This window comes from Anarhichas minor, unplaced genomic scaffold, assembly GCF_050575085.1.
Source record: "Anarhichas minor isolate MPS153535 unplaced genomic scaffold, ASM5057508v1 ptg000080l, whole genome shotgun sequence".
Classification (NCBI taxonomy): domain Eukaryota; kingdom Metazoa; phylum Chordata; class Actinopteri; order Perciformes; family Anarhichadidae; genus Anarhichas; species Anarhichas minor.
This window is the reverse complement of record NW_027466526.1, coordinates 2,825,328-2,842,490: the sequence shown is the minus strand read 5'-3', so window position 1 is coordinate 2,842,490 and position 17,163 is coordinate 2,825,328. Positions and strand designations below refer to the sequence as shown.

The 17,163-nt window shown below is 40.2% G+C and overlaps 2 protein-coding genes across 5 annotated transcripts in view; one reads left to right on the top strand and one right to left on the bottom strand.

The window, feature by feature from the left end:
* The first annotated feature begins 953 nt into the window (after positions 1-953).
* entpd3 (ectonucleoside triphosphate diphosphohydrolase 3) lies at positions 954-7,827 on the top strand. The gene is made up of 10 exons (XM_076081475.1): positions 954-980; positions 2,956-3,093; positions 3,499-3,616; positions 3,987-4,146; positions 4,524-4,683; positions 4,824-5,051; positions 5,709-5,972; positions 6,056-6,166; positions 6,703-6,840; positions 7,639-7,827. The coding sequence occupies exons 2-10, from the start codon at positions 2,959-2,961 to the stop codon at positions 7,825-7,827; spliced, it is 1,503 nt and encodes a 500-aa protein (XP_075937590.1). The 5' UTR covers positions 954-980; positions 2,956-2,958.
* Positions 7,828-13,168: 5,341 nt separating this feature from the next.
* rbms3 (RNA binding motif, single stranded interacting protein) overlaps positions 13,169-17,163 on the bottom strand; it is a 101,168-nt gene continuing 97,173 nt past the window's right edge. For 2 of the 4 annotated variants that reach the window (XM_076081480.1, XM_076081481.1), the window contains 3 exons: positions 14,352-14,468; positions 13,856-13,942; positions 13,169-13,297 (listed from right to left, as the gene is read on the bottom strand). In XM_076081480.1, coding sequence (XP_075937595.1) covers positions 13,169-13,297; positions 13,856-13,942; positions 14,352-14,468 — 333 coding nt within the window. Of the gene's footprint in view, positions 13,298-13,855; positions 13,943-14,288; positions 14,469-17,163 lie in introns of all 4 variants that reach the window. The other 2 variants (XM_076081478.1, XM_076081479.1) reach the window with 1 other exon arrangement.

Sequence of the window (17,163 nt, the reverse complement as noted above, 5' to 3'; positions counted from 1 at the left end):
GTAGGTAATGAGTGGCTAAGTGACTGCCTATTGACTACTGAATAATGAATTCATAAACAAATGACTGTCTTAACTGGTTGAAGTGGTTTTGAGGACTCTCCACTAATGTATTGTTAGACTGGCAGACACAGACAAATGCAACACAATCCAAACTGTGTGCACATACAAACAACACACACACACACACACACACACACACGCACACACACACACACACACACACACTCACACACACATACAAACACAATTTAAAGTAAGCATTTTAGCTCTCAACTGTCTGTCTCTGTAAGCAAAACAGCAAACAACATTTTCCATTCTTTGTACAGTACTTTGTGAATGACTCATAGTTTTCTCTGTGAGAACTTGGGCTCAGCATGGAAGTGGGAGCTTGCACGTACCAACACATCCTTGATTGTTGGTATAGTTCTTGATCCCTTGCTTGTCATCGTGCCTTGAGCTTCAATTCAGGCCTGTCAAATAAGAGCTGACTTTGTAATAACAAGTGCAGCAGATACTCAGCCACAATGCACTTTATCTTATTGATTACATCAATTAACTTTACCACGGCTAGCCCTCTCTCTTCTCACATTCTTTCATGCATACGCACAAAAACTTGTATCAGTGCTTAATCATTACATGCAGACAGTGAACAAGGAACAAGTCCTGCATCAGTCTGTACCTCTGCTGATGGGCTGGTTGTTTCACTGGTGTGGTGGGAGTGGTGAAAACTGGAGTTTGTACACATTGCTCCTCCCATGTTCACTCTCTCCCTCACTCTCTGTTTTGTTGGGGTACAACAGCTCCTGTTCCCGAGGGCCAGCCACTCTTAAGATCTCTCCCACTCACAGCACATTCCCTTGCTCTCTCTCCCTCTCTCCCTTCCTTTGCTGCTCCCCTGTTTCCTGCTGTGTTTCCTCATCCCTTCTTCAGAGCCACCTCTCTCCCTCTCGCAACTAGGATCTACAAACCAGCTCTTCAAGGTAAGAAACAAACACACCTCCTCTCTCTCACATGCAGTCATTTACCAGGTAACAGCGGTTTCATTGTGTGAATCGATTTACTGTGTTGTATAATACAAGTGTAAGCGTGTGTTAATTTCACTTCTTTGCACTCATGAGGACCAGTCCCTACAAGCAAAGAAAACAACACGTGCCAATTGTAGGGATAATGTTGGTGATGTCAGTGTTAAATATATTACAATAGAAACTTAAGGCATAGACTTAAGGCTGATTCCTTTGGTTGACATATAATTGAAGTCAAACTAAATAACTACTTTTGTTGCATTGTGTATTTTGTTTACCTTGTGGGTGGTGAAAATAACAATATCTGTCAAAACTTACATCAAAGGGAGGAACGGATTAACCCCTTCTTTAGGTGTGTTAAAGCAGAACAAACTACAATTACAGTCTCTAAGAGTTGTTATGTGAAATATTTGGTTTCTAGTGTAGTAAGCTTGAACCATTATTATGGACAGTCGCTGAAAGTCACTGGCATTGTTCAAGCAACCTGGACCCAACAGGAGACATGTGAAATCCGCCGAATTTATAAACCTGGACTATCAACTATGTCACAGACACGGCAGTAAAGTGTTGAGCCAAATTCAGCCACATTATGTCAGAGGCATGTTTGTTGACATGTCCTCAGGTTATAATCCCACGTCAAGCTGCTTTTACCGGCATGTTTTTACCTGAAGCTTCTGTGGACGCTGCTGTGATGTAATAGAAAAACAAACATTGTCACTACTGTTTGATTACAGTCTGCTGACAATGGATGAGCCAATTTTTTTGGGGAGGTTTAGGCAGCTTTAAAAGAAGCTTAAAAAGCAGTTTGACAGTTTGATAATAAAGCCGATGATAAAGCTGAGACGGCACTGCCTAACAGCTGTAGTCTGACACAAGGTTGCAATTACTTTGCCGCCTCCATTTATGACCTCCCATTGCCGTAAAGAGTTAAAGCAAAGGATGGTTGAATAATATCTAGTGTTATTATTTATATTCATTCATTTATTTCATCATGACTCTATGAAGAAATATATTATATTTTAAATGAAATTATTCAGTCTATGCTATTGCATGACATGGCATTGCTAGGCTTAGTTGTAGTAGTAAATATAGATTATCTTAATATATAGCGCAATTATAGCATGAATAGGTACTAAGGCATAAATAGAATGAAAGGAAACTACACTACACCAGGAAATTGGAATGAAAAGAAAATGTGTTTCGTGTTACGGAGTTTGTGTGACCCATAATTGCAGCCACATCGCGCTTCTTTAGGACTACACGAGAAATGCATGTATAAATCCACATGGTGGATCTGGCATGAAACGTTGTTTTTGCTCATTGAGTATACACTTGAAACTGAAACAGAGCAGTTTCTGGCACGACGTGTTTATTTATTCTATTTCCTGGAGCTTGTCATCGTGTGTGTTTCTTCTAAATATCAGTGTTCGCACTGAATGTTTCTTCAAAGCCATCAGGAAGAGTTTAGCACAAAACAAGTCCATTGAGCTTCATTGGCAGGTCTCCCCGCCCAGTTGCGCAATATTGAACTGTGGCCGGATGTTATAATATAGTTCTGCATCAAGTTTAAATAAACAGTACAACAAATTGTGGGACTAAAGTATCTCATTGTGGTTATCAATGTCCATGATAAAAAAGTAAGCATTTCTGAGAAACTGAGAAAACAACTCTCCAGACAGCCGATCCACAATTTCCCTCCTGATTCTGTTTCCTTTGCCTCTAAAGCGTTTGTTAAACCTGATGGTATTGCTTTGTACATTAATACTATTAATGCTGCCTGCCAATGTTTTTTTCATCTAAAAGTAAATAAAGTATACTATTATTGCTCATCATCACTTTTCAAACCTCTTCACCTGTCATCACTTTGAGAGCTAAAATGCTTTTAGTGAAACACTTCTATTTTTTTTTTTTCAAACCCATTTCTTGCCAACAGGAAATGGCTTCTAAACAGCAAATGGGCTACAAGTGTCGCATAGCAGGGGTGCTGCTTCTCCTTTTGGCCAGTATTGCTGCCCTTGTTGCTGTCGTTGTCATCCAAGACACCTGGAAGTCCAAAGAGTACAGCTTCGAGGTGAACATACACACGCGTACATAAACGTGAACGGGTAGGCACTATTTGGCTGTAGATATTTCTCAGTTTTAACAACGTAAACAGGAGAGACAGGAATACAAACACACACTCCCACACACTCTCAGATGTGAATGTGGTGCAAAATGTATTCCAGATGTCAAGGTCAGGTTAGAAGGTTTTCTCATCAGTCAGCTTGGTGATGTGTGTATTTTTTTTAAAGTGGTGGTGAGGGTCGCAGCAGCCTCTCTGTAGTTTAATTCAATCTTTATGGCATCATCTCTTTGCCATATTAACAGCATAACGTAGGGATTTTAGATATTTTATGAATCAATGTAAGAAGTGCCATCACATAGACCAAATGTGACCCTGTAACATGATTCTTTTTCTCTTTACTCTTCTCTGCAGTATGGCATAGTGATAGATGCAGGTTCATCACGTTCCAATGTGTACCTGTACGAGTGGCCAGGGGAGAAGGAGAATGAAACAGGAGTTGTGACTGAGACAATGAACTGCAAAGTTTCGGGTGAGTCATTGTCTCCGGACCAATTGCAGCTTTGGTCTGTAACAGTGAAATAAAAATAAAAATGTATCTGGCAGAGAGTACCACTTAGCACAAGCAGTTCATTGTATTTTAGTATGCGTGACAATAAACTTGAACTTGAACTAAAAGTTCTACATCTCTTAGAATTGAATTACAAAAAATGCTTGAAAATATTCTAAAATTAAGGATTTAGGATTAGAGTTAATTGAAGAACGGTGGGTAATGCAGAGAAAAATAAAAGCCAAACCGTGCTGAACACATTTTGAAATACTCCAACAACATTTGCTGAACACTTGTTGTTTTCAGTGCCTGTGCTTCAGAAGACAATTTTAGCTTGGCCTTGTGCCCACAGGTGCTGGAATCTCAGACATGAAAGTTGACCCACAGAAAGATGCCGCATCGTGGGATGGATTCAAGCAATGCATGGACAACGTCACAAATGCCATTCCTGTTATAAAACACAAAACCACACTTCTCTTTCTGGGAGCTACTGCTGGAATGAGACTGCTACAGTAAGAATGTGTTACGATAAACTAGCTTCAGGGTAATCCCTCACCATTACTTAGGATGTGTTGGAGAGTGACCGGAAGGATGAGACCAATTTAAACCCTTATTAATTCATGACATGTTTTTTTATCAAATCCCTCTCTATTTCCTCTTACTTTCAGTCTTTATATCAGGCTAAGCTAACCGTCTCCTGGCCAACTCTAGCTTCACATGTAGTGTACAGACACGAGAGTACTATCAATCTGTCTAATTAACTTTTAGCAAGAGAGCAAAAAATTGAAACTTTTTCTGCCATGACATGGGCTCCATATGTCACTGCTAATGACCACTCTTGTGTCAAGTCAGATCTATAATTATCTTCCCTTTTCTGCTTTGCTTTAAGTCAGAAGGATGAACAAAAGTCCAATGAAATCCTGGGAAGTCTCAGAGAATACCTGGAAGCTTTGCCTTTCAACTTCCAAAATGCTTCCATCATGACTGGTCAAGAAGAAGGGCTGTACGGGTGGATCACTGTCAACTACCTGATGGGAAACTTCCTAGAGGTAAGATGCTGTCATTATTCCATCTGGTCTATGTAGGTCAACACGTACTTCTCCCTTTAAAAAAAAGAAAGGAATGCTGCTTTACAAACCGGGCCATTACATTGCTCCTCTGATACTAACCTTTCTCATTGTATTTGTAGAAAAACCTTTGGAACATCTACGCACACCCAGAAGGGGAAAAGACTGTAGGGTCAATGGACCTTGGTGGAGCATCAACACAGATCGCCTTTTCAGTCCAGGATGATTTAAGGGGACCTAACTACTTGCATGTCAAACTGTACGGTTACCCTTACAAAGTCTACACACACAGTTTCCTCTGCTATGGCAAAAATGAGGCTGAGAAGAGGATTCTGGACAAAATAGTTCAGGTGCACATCTTTTCTTTCTGTCTTTTGCGCGTGTGTTCAGAAGAAATTAAAGGTCATATCTTCCACGTACTGTAAGGGTGATGGTTCTTTTCTGAGACCTCTCCCTTGATCATTTTCTATGTTCATGTTTAAGTGCTTGTGTGTGTGGTGAGCATGGCAGTGGGAGTGTATGTTCTTTTGCATGCATGTGCAGGCCAAAACCCATTAATGCACAGTTAAGAATTGATTAGTGAACACTGCTGTCCCTGAGTTACTAACAGGCAAAGGGAGACAAGTCAAGAATGCATTATGTCATTAAGAATATCGATCGACCCGTGTATGTCGTCAAGCTAATTTGCGAGAAATGCATTATTTCTGGCAGCGTATAGCTTATAGCATATGCTCTGTAGAGAGAATATGTTATGGGTATACATTTGCAGCAGGATCCTGGTATAACACGTTAGCTTAAAGGTTTAATTTACATTAGGATCTGTATGTAAATGAATGTGTAATTCAAGTATATAAGTCATGATAGATGGTGTCTGTAAATGCGCAAGTAATACTGTTCTTATCTCATATGCCCATGTCTCTTCCTGTCACTCTCTTTCTCGTAGTTTTATTTCCTCCTCAGCCTCCATTCCTTCTTTTGACATTTTCTTCCTTTTCTTGACATTCCAGGAATCATCTGACCCATCTTACATTATTAACCCATGCTTCGCTGAAGGTTACAACGTCACCATGAACGCCATGGACATTTATGACACAGAGTGTACAATGAAGCCAGACGACTACAACCCAGATCAAGAACTCTTCATGGTGGGAACCTCCAACTCAGACAAGTGCAGGAGCATAGTGAAGTCCATCTTTGATTTCAAAAACTGTTCCTCATCCCAGTGTTCCTTCAATGGGGTCCAGCAGCCACCCGTCGCTGGAGATTTTATGGTAACACACAGTGCAAGAACACGTACAAGAAAACAGATGAAGATGACAAAAAACTTACGATATGTCTCTACTGTTCCTGCCAGGCATATGCAGGATTCTTCTACACTGCTAGGGCGCTCGGGTTAGAGGGAACATCAGACCTTGATCAATTCAGCGCCTTAATTAGGAAATTCTGCGATTCACATTGGACAGTGGTAAGTTCTTCCAATTGGTAGACAGCTAGAGTAAAAAAAAAGTATTTTATTCCCAAGACAACATACCTGTTTTAAGATCACTGACTGAGGTGTGCCAGGCTGTGTGTGAACATGTTCCTCTGTCTGATTTAGTGCACGTGCTCCTGTTAAAACATGTCAAACCTAATATGAAAAGTATTTACACGTACAATACCGAATTATCTTGGTGTTTTATAATGATCTGCAAGTTATCTGGAGATCTTAAACAAGACGGACAAAAAAAGCACTTTACTAGTACTTAAAGAATATTTCTACCACATAAGAGCAGATATTTCTCTATTGCACGGGCCTTATAGACATGTATCTGTGTATCAGGCCTCAAAATAGCTGCAAAATATCTTTGCAACTGTTTTTTTTTCAATTTCTTTTATCCATCTGGAGGGATCTCATCTTAACTGTAAATTGAAATCAGTCTTGATCACACACTGTATTGTTTCAGTCTTGTCTTCATTTTAAAGTATTTAGGCCACACTTACCTTTGTTTCTCTTCCCTTCAGCTGAAGGCAGAGAATATATGGATCTTAGACAAATACCGTAGGACTTACTGTTATGCAGGTCACTACGTCTACACAATGCTGGTGGATGGATACAAGTTTGACAATGAGACCTGGAAAAACATTGACTTCCGAAGACAGGTTGGTTGAGAAAAACTACATAATTTTTACCAAACACTGCTTGCTCCTACTGCTGTCCTTTACATGGATGTGAAGCCAATTCACATCCACTCTTTATGTTCTCTGCGTTCATATAGTCTTGCAAAAAATAATGCTCATATTATCTAAAAATGAGAACCAACCATCAGAAAATGTCTATGCCAATTTGACGAGAGTTGCTATGCTTCAACTGCCAACATTTTGTCATGTTCAGGGTTAACAGCGTTTGAACAAGTGTGAATGAGGCCACCCATGGAGGCCTATTAAAGATGCCATGGCATTCAAAAAGTTAAGGCCAGAGTGAAAGGCGGGCAATGTATTACTCTGGGACACCCTGAGGCCACGGAGCGTCTTTCACAATGGAAGTCCCTCAACAGAAGGGGATTCATGCTCTGTGACCCGCACTCTATCAGTCATGAGTCATAAAGAAAGACAGTATATCAAAAAGTCACACATAACAGCCGTAGTTTCCAAATAGCATTGCGGTTACCCTTTAGACTTGATCACAAAAAAATTCCTCAACAGCTGGCGATACTTCCAATTTCCAGTGTCGCCAACAATAGAGTAGTCTGCTGTGTGTGCTGCTTAGTGCCTTCAGGGGGTCTAGGAGTCTGGTGGTTGGATAGATCCCTTTGGAAGAAATGACAAAATATACAGGATTGTTTCATATTCTCAACTTCCGTAGACATGTATGACAATACGAGTGGTGTAGTAGCTGCATGCACTACTGAATACCATGTACAGCATGGACATCTTCTCTTCTTGTCTCTTTTTCTCCAGGTGAAGAAAACCAGCATAGGCTGGAGTTTGGGCTACATGCTGAGTATGTCCAACATGATCCCGTCTGAAGTGAAAGAAATCACCCCCCTGACAGACCCCGTCTTTGCCGGCCTTGTCTTTCTATTTTCAGCCCTAACGATCACAACTGTTGTCTTAGTTTTCATAATCCTCATTCGCACTTGCTTCTGAGAGTTTCGGTCACAAAGGCGAGGAATGGTCTGCCATTGTAAGCCTTGGGGTTGTTGTTATCCGGCAAGAAGTAGGAGAGCGCTACAGCAGCATTTGCCGAGGCACTTATTTTTTCAGCTTGAGTCATTTACTGACTTTAATTTCAATTATGAGAGTTCATGTGAAGTGAAGGAAAACCTCTCACTGTGTATCCTGCTAGTGACTTTGAGTCTTTGAGATAGTTTCACTGGTGTGACTGGTTTTATTGAGACATTAATAAACCCCTCTAAAAAAATATTTTTCAACCGGTAAAAACAGGTGACACACAAGTCCCTGAATAACTCACGGATAATAAAATGGAACCCAGAAATGTCCATTACTTGTTCTTGTCGCACATTGTGTAATCTTAAAATGTAATTGTATTTATAATTGTGTGCTTACACACATGGACCCTCAGGCAAACCATCACTCACTGATTGATTCTGTATTATACATGTAACTGCACTTAATGGATTCCGCTTTAAATACAGTAGGATGGCACTTTGCCACGGCCACTTCAGTGTTTTATATTATATACTGTATACTGTATATCAGGGATAGGCATTGTTTGGCACAAGTACCACTATTTTTACACGGTAGCTTTACCAATGGCACACTAGCAGTGCGTGCTCTCTCATCTGCATGAAAAATTACCTCTTCCCCCGTCATTGGCAAGTTTGATGTGACAAAAGTTTTGTTTTTTTAAGACCCGCCCTACTCTGCCTCTGATTGGCTAGTACTTGTTGCCTTCCGAATATAATTTGTCAAGTTTATTGTTGTTGAACAAGCTTGGAGGAAGGTCAAGAGGTTAATAATTTCAACTCAGATGTGGATGTTGGATGTGGAAGGATAACAGCCTTCTAGCCTTCTTCCATAGTGCTCTCATATATAATAACAATGTCCCGATTATGAAAGTTTTTTTTTATATGTCGCTGTGCACATTGGATAAAATAAAATGACGGATCCGCTGGGATTTATGTTTTGTTGTTGTGTCATAATTAAACTTAATGGTAACCTTAATGTTGATATGGAACACTGATTAACAAGCCATTTAAAAAATAGCACATCATATCAAAGAAGCTGTTGACCCCTGGTGTATATTATACAGAGTATGTCGTCACAGAAGTACACAACAATACTCCTACTGAATGAAACCCTAATTAATAAACAATGTATTGAATGTGCTATGTGCCATTGTATCATTGTGATTTTGCTATATGTTGCATTGAGTCATTTTTCTACAGCCTATTTGCAAACATTCAATAGAAATACAAGATACATTTTATATTCTTAGTTTGCAGCCAACAAGTCACTGAAATTGATTCAGTGTGACAACAGTTCTATGCCTTATTTTCCCCATTAAATACGAATCTTGTATTATTCCATCCCTGGGAGGGTTTTGGGATTTGTTCTCTCTCTCTCTCACTATATACTATATATATATGCAGTAGTATATATAGTTGTTTGATAAGTAGCGTTTGATGCGAGAGTTACTCAATCAGCAGAAACTAGTAACAGATCACAACAGGTTAATTTGAGTTCTTGGGTATTTGCACCATTTGGTCAGTTTTGGAGATGAACTCCAATCAGTCTGCAACAGAACCATGAGACCATTACCAACACTGTTGCAATAGAAGATTAGCTGTGGACCGACACAGAGGTGAACACACACAGGCGTGACTCATCGCCTAATCCTCCTGGCGGAGATAATTAAAACATGCATGTGTCTTTTTGACATTCAGCACAGTATAAATCTTATACCTGCTTTTTCAGTGTTTTTGTTGTCCTTGCAGTGGAGAGGATTATGCATGATTCCTATGTAATGCATTAACTGTATTGGTCCTGTTTTGATAATAATTCTCTCTCTATTGAGTAATAAACGTATCTACTAACTGTACCTTTTGTCGCTGTTGTATGAGATTGGGTTTCCCTGTATCATCACTTACTGTTACCTTACTGATTTTACCTGAGCTCAACATGTTATTCAATTTAATACGAAACACTGGTGGCTACTTCTTCAAATATTATTTATTAATCAGAGCAAATGTATCACATAAATTCGCCTGTTTGAATCTAAATGCCTCTGTTTCATCTGTGTCCACTGAGCATCTGTAAATTCCCTGGTGGCTTGTTAAAATCACAAACACACACACAAAACGCACATTCAGCTCTTCTTCCAGTAACCTGTCACCCACCACCTCATACTGTGTACTACAGTGCACTCTAGTGGTACTGCGTTGTACCTGCAGAATATACAAGATGAGAATTGACTGTTTAAAACGTTTTTTATTGAAAGACTTGTCTAAAAAGAAAACAAAAAAGAAAAGAGACATTTGAAACTACAGCAATATCCACTGTTTCTACAGACACTCTCAGAATCACAATTTGAAAGACATGGGAGGCATGTGACCAAGCAAATAAAAAAATAGCATCATCAAAGTTATTTCTGTTGCATCTTCTTTTACACACCTGTACAAAAAAAGATCTCATAAATAGTACTTTTGTTCTCGCTTTCTCTACTTTCTCTCTTCTTTCAATAATTTATTTTCCCACAGAGGTTTGTATCTGCTTGATTTTGGTTGAACCCCCACTGTCTGTTCCTATGTATCCATTAGCTTCTTTTCATTGGCTGAGTGTCAGGTAGGTGGAGCTTCAAGGGTGTGACCTCAGAGCCTGTGTCAGTCAGTTAAAGTCCATAGAGGACATTTTGTTCCCTGTTACTCAGTACAAATAATGCAGATTCCTATTACCAGATTTGACCAGAATTATAATTCTCGTATTTTTTTGCAACATGTCTCTTCTGTCACCTGAAAAGAGGCACAAGACTTGCAGGATGCTTAAGCAGTGATGTCAAGGATAACACTTAACTGTCTTTCCAGTATCTTGCCTTCAAATAGTCAATTGCTGTCATTCTGGAGGTGTACCTCTTCCACACCCACCCAACACAAGACTGCCTCAATCCTCATTAATGAAAAGTATTTAGCAGCTCACACTTCATAATCAACTCTCAAGAAAGACAAATAAAAAAGGCAACACAAAAAGAAAAACACAACAACTCTCTCCTCGACCTTTTAGAATATACATAAGCTGAAATGAGTTTGTTCAACAGAAATGCCCTTTCCTCTGACAGAGATCATCGCCCTGCTGCTCACATTTTAAATGGCTTGTGTTTGGCAAGACAATGGCGTAAAACGTATGGACTGAGACTATGCATTTCAAAATAGGAGCATTTTGGCTGGCCATCAGAAGGAGTTACAGCATCTCAGTGTCGGCATTTGTGGTTGGTCAATGCAGCCTGAAGAAGGAGTTGTTGGGTGTATACAAAGGTTTAAAAAGTACACACCAACATTCCACAGGATACAATTAGTTTTCCAAACCTTTACCACTGAAGTATTGTGAAACAACTTATTCCCAATAATATACCTACCTCCTCCACTTTCACCATACCACACAGATGTTACAGCGCCACTTTAAATCATCACCACCGTTTGATCACTTGACAAAGAAAACATCACAGAGCACACTCTTCTGGTTGAGGCAGTTGTGTTTAAAGACCTACTGCATGTTTTCAGTCACTGATAAATTAGCTCACATGCCAACAGCATGACAATCGATAAAAATCTCAGTTTCAGAGGTGAAAAAATAAAGAAAAAGCAACATAAGGAATATCTCTTCATTACCTAGTTTCTTCATCTTTGGTATAAAATGTGCCACCTGATGGCTGCTTTTGTTCAACGGTTAAGAAAGACTCAAGAAACTGTCAACAGTTTTACTAAAACTATTGCTTTTTGCACATTTAAAAATCCTAGCGTTTATTTCTGCTTTTAGTCAATGTCAGAAATGTTCTTTTTACTTTTCTTTTTGCAGTGAGACAAGCAAAGCAGGCAAAGCAAAACCCTTTTGAAGGTTATAAGAACAAAAAAATAAAAATGTGATGAAGAAACAGAAATTTTATCCCATGATTAAACTTAACTGCATTTTCTAGGAAGCAGTGGATTGACCCATCCCACAAGTCGCATTAAAGAAGATTTTTTGTTTTTCCAAAAACCAAACATCAGCTGCACTGCACCACATAATTTAAAATCATCTTCATACAATTACAACCTTTTTTATTTTTTATCCTGTACAAATAGCTTTGTAGATTTATTCTCGGTGGTTCTCGGAACTCTTTAAGAACTTCTCAAATCATTCAACCATTCTTTTTTTTTTTTTAAATAATTCAACATTATGGAAACTTTTTTCCCAAAGTTTGAGAAAATTAAGGCAATAAAGATTTACGAAAACATTGATATTCTAGAAAACTACTCAAATAATAAAAATAATGAAAATAAATGTAACTTAATATCAAAGGAAGACAACCTGTTTTTTTTCTAGACTTTGCTTCCTTCCTTTTTTTGATAAAAAAAAGTCTGAAAATCTACCTGCACATTCAAATGTTCTTTTTTTCTGTACAGCTTGTTGGTTGAGTTTAGATTTCAGTCCGTCTTCTCCTTTTCCTTCGGAGGCAAAGTCCAGTCTCACAGTGAGAAACGATAGACTCAAAGATGCAGACTGCGTTTTATTTCATTGTCCTCAGGTTCAGCAAACCATCATTTCTCTTCATCATTTTGTCTTTTTCTTGGTTCAACCAGGTAAGAAATATAATTGATTTTTTTTTTTTTCATTTTGTCTTTTATTTGGTGCCTGTGCACAGTGGAAGCATTCTCCCCTCAACGTTGCCCATATCACCTCTTTTTTTTTGTCCCCGTTTCATTTTGATTCTCTCTTTGTCTCCAGCGCCTTGGTATAGGCAATGCAGCAATGATTCCTACCAATCCTGTTATCTAGAGGAGACAGAAAAACAAGTTAGGGGAAATAGAGTAACTAAGGAAACTCTGGTCGTTCTTCGGACCGCTGTGTGTTAAAGAAACCACCAGCAGGTTATCTAGGAGGCAGAAAAACAAGCAGAGGAAACACCAGGATGAAGGTAAAAATGTCTTTTACTAGTTAACTTAGCTTAGCATAAAGACTGGATGCAGGAGGAAACATTAGTTACAGTAATGTTTTGCCACTGTGACCTTTGACTACCAAATTCTAATCAGTTCAACTTCGAGTTCAGGTGGACGTTTGTGCCCATTTTGAACAAATTCTCTCCAGGTATTCCCGAGTAAACGCGTTTATGAGAACGGACCGGCCTGCAGGACAACCCAAAAACATGGGCTGTCGCCGGTGCAGAGACATAACAAGACAGTAAAATGCAGGACCACTATAGCAATAACATACCACCCCTGTACCAGCTACAAAGAAAGCTTGCAATACAAAGACAGACGTCAACTTACAACACTCACTTAGACTGCTGGTAAGAGTAGGCTGTCGAATGATCTCCTGTATTCTCCACTGATAAAGGCTGCTGCCCGCTGGCGTCCTGGGAGGAGGGGGCAGCTGTCTGTGAAGAAGGGTCCGTCACCACACCCTGACACCAGAAACAATTCAGATATGACACGATCTCATATTGTTATAAGGTTTATCTTTGTTCCACATAGCACTGAAAAAAAGTTTACAGAGAACATTCAAACAGTTCAGCAAAGACAAACAATCCACTAAGTATTGATTAAAAGGGGAGGGTTCAACTTCTCCCAGCAGACTTAATTCAATGTCTGGTGCTCATTTTAAGAATTAGATAACAGTTCCTGACTTAAAAAAATAAAAGCATAATTAGTGGCAATGTTTCACCCTAAATTACACAAAACCGCAACCTGATTTTGACTTATGCAAGTTCCCTCAGTGCCAATAAGTGACAGACACTGAGGTCTCATCATATTTACCAAATGTTTTCTTTTGATATCATGGCAGCATGACCATTCTAAATTACAGCTTAATTTACTAGCATCTAATTTACCAGAGAGACAATTATATGTGAATATAAGTCAAGTCAAGTCCTCCCCGTAAAGCCCTCTACACCATCCTGTATGAAGTTGATATAAGGAGTAACCAGAATAAAATCCATAAACTGCTTCCCTTTTGTCCTTACTTCTACTGTGATGGCAGAGGCAGGCACTGCAGTGTACTGGGGAATGTAGGTTCCTTGCATAGGAGCAGCTGCTGCAGCAGGCATGTACTGCAGAGAGAAGGAGGGGCACAGACAGTATTACAACACAGGCACAAAAACCATGTCCTAGAGTCTCTGGATTAAAAGTACTGTCTGACATTCCCGCTGAGACATGTGGCTTTTAGACATTTCACAATACATGACATAACAGTTTGGCTGGGCCCCAGGGTCATTGCACATTTCAGCAAACAGAAAATGGCAATCTCCATGTGTGTGGCTATGTGGTTGCTGCTGTGAGATAATTTCAATTACAGCCGATCATGTAAATCTCTCTGAATAATGGTATTAAATATATTACTCACAAGATATAAACACACACACACACACGCACACACACACACACACACACACACACACACACATACTGTATATGAATGTAGAGCAAGGTGGTTTGAAGGAGGTACAAGCTGAGACTCACAGTGCCTGTGGTGCCCAGAGACAGGTGGTTCATCTGCTGGCTGAGAGGAGCCATCACACTGGAGGGGTGAAGAGACAAACTGGGCTCTATAGCCGCTGATGGGGTGATCACAGCGCCCTGAGGCAGGGAGGAAGGACACATGCCTGTTTATAGACATTGTTGTAGGTGAACAAACAGTTTTGTAGTGTAGTCATTAAGCATTATATGACAAGCAGCCAATGGGATCAATAAAACAGACAACAAAAACAGTTTGTTTGGCTGAACTAAAACATTGAAAACGATCACAGGAGGTGGTTTATGAAGGGATGGCGGATGAGCGCAATACTTTACAAAAATTAGTATTCTTTTAAATTAGGTCAAAAGCTGCATTCAAACCAGAACAAAGACAGTTAAAAACAGACTAGATAACATGAATTATAACAGCAAAATGTGTCACTTGATATGTGTACTGCAATGGGAAAAAGGGATTTTTGTACACAGCTAAATAAGAGATTTTTTAAGACATTCAGCTAGTTATTGGTTCATAAAAGAAAGACTTCCAACCCAGTTAAGTTTGATGACTGCAAACAGTTTGACGGCAATGCAGCCAGTCAGCCGGCTTGACGGAACATGCGTCTGAACGGAGCAGAAAGGCTTTTACTGTAAATCTCTTCAATGTGAAGGGCTTTGATGCCTGCTAACACCTTGATGCGCTGAGCTCTTCTTTTCCAGTACAGCTCAGCTACAGACTCAACAGCTCTGTATTTAATAGGAGACTCCTCACACTGTGTGCTGAGATGCCTGGCAACATCCCTGCAGAGGTATACACTGCTTATTTCTGATAGCTGTTTAACTGCACTTCCCATGAGCCCAGACAGCATCAGTGGACATGTGTCAGCATCGCTCTACAGAGCAGTCGGCACTTCTGTAGCTGCATGTTGAGACAGGATGTTAGAAGAACACGGGTATTACATTTAGGTATTTTAGGCACCGACCCAGCTATACGGCAGTCGTCTTAACGGCTCTGTATCTGTAGAGTTTCATAGGGAGGCTTGAACAACAGAAGCACACATATATAGGTAAACACACAAACAGTAATGAAAGAGCTGTGTGAAGCGTTCCTCTCGAAGGCACATACAGCCTGTCAGAGTTGCTCACAGTTGCAAATCTGTAAGTGGAGATCCTTATGTCTGAAGGCTTCACAGGGAGGCACACGCACATATGCACGCACACACACACACACACACACACACACACACACACACACACACACACAGTACAGACAAGGATTGTCGGATCTGTTAAGAGTGTTGAGTGCTCTTCCTCCTGACTGCTGTCTTCATAGGGAGATCTGTTTGAAGAACACAGCCGCCCAGCCATCTGAAATGCTCTGTCAACACTGTCCTCAACAACATCACACGTGAATGAGTGGCACTTTTTACACACACTCACACAAGCACACAACAAACACACACACACACACACACACACACACACACACACACACACACACACACACACACACACACACACACACACACACACACACACACACACACACACACACACACACACACACACGCAGGTATCCATACACAGATGCATCCACAGATCTACCCACAAACCCGCACAAAGCTTTGGCTCCAGCAGGTAGATTTAGCAGCCAGAAACTAGCTAATACCCAAGCTTTTCATCCATCTACGTATATAATACGCTCCCTCGTTTAATGATTTCTCATCCTCCCTCGCTCTTTCTCTCAGTTCATCCAATCTCGCAGCAGGCGTCCATGCAGGGAGAAAGCTGCATAAAGCAAAAAAGGAAACCCACAATGACTAATTGGCTGCTCTGATTTACAGCTGTAGTGTTAAACCTGTTATCTCTCTGCATGTTGGTGTGAGATGAGTGTGTAATCATATGTGGTAGAGCGTGTGTATATGTGTTAATGTTTTTTAGGGATCAGACATCTTTTTTTCCCCTGGGGTAAGCAATAAATGGGAACACAAGAAAGGCAGCTATCGTTTCCCCTGAGGATGGGAGAGAGACAAGTACAGAATCTGCCTCAACTTTGTACTCGCTCTTTCTCTCCCTCGCTCGCTCCCTCCTCTCTTCTTCTCCTCCCCCTTCTTCTGCTGTCATTTTTCCAGTAGTCAAGTGAAGCTGTCTAGCAGAATGCTGTAGGGCATCGTGTAGCCTCAAATACACAGTATTAGTGATAACGACACCCGTTTATCGGAAAACCACTGTGTGTGTGTGCGAGCATGCATAGAATGGGAAACAGCATTGTGTTGTCTCTCAGGTGGTGTGGTCTGGAAAGCAGATATTTGTATTATTCTACAAAAATGATTTTTCCATACTGAAACTACACCCATATTTATGTTTTACTACACAAAGCAAAAGGTCAGGTATTGCCGGGTTGTAAAATCTAAACATGCCCCAAAATGCATGGCTTCTGCACACTGACACACTGATGCACACAAGGGATCCCAGCATCAAAAAAGGGAAACAAACAAAGTATTTTTTGCACTATTCACAAGCTCAGATATGTACTGATCTGTGCTTTCTTCCCACACATTCTTCACCCTCTTTGTTTGCTCAGGTGGGTTCAACATAGCAATTTAACTCGGGAAGATCTGACATCCTAATTCTTTGGATGTCTCATTACAGTGCTCCCCAATAAGCTGCCGTCCCTCTCTTTCTTGCTATGCATGGTTAGGGTAATGCATTCATTTCCTGTAGGGGGATTTGGGAGTAATTATGCACAAAGACATCCTCACACTAATTAAGACATAAAGACAGGGAGTTCAAGTAATCTGGGCATTGCACCAAGGCTTGG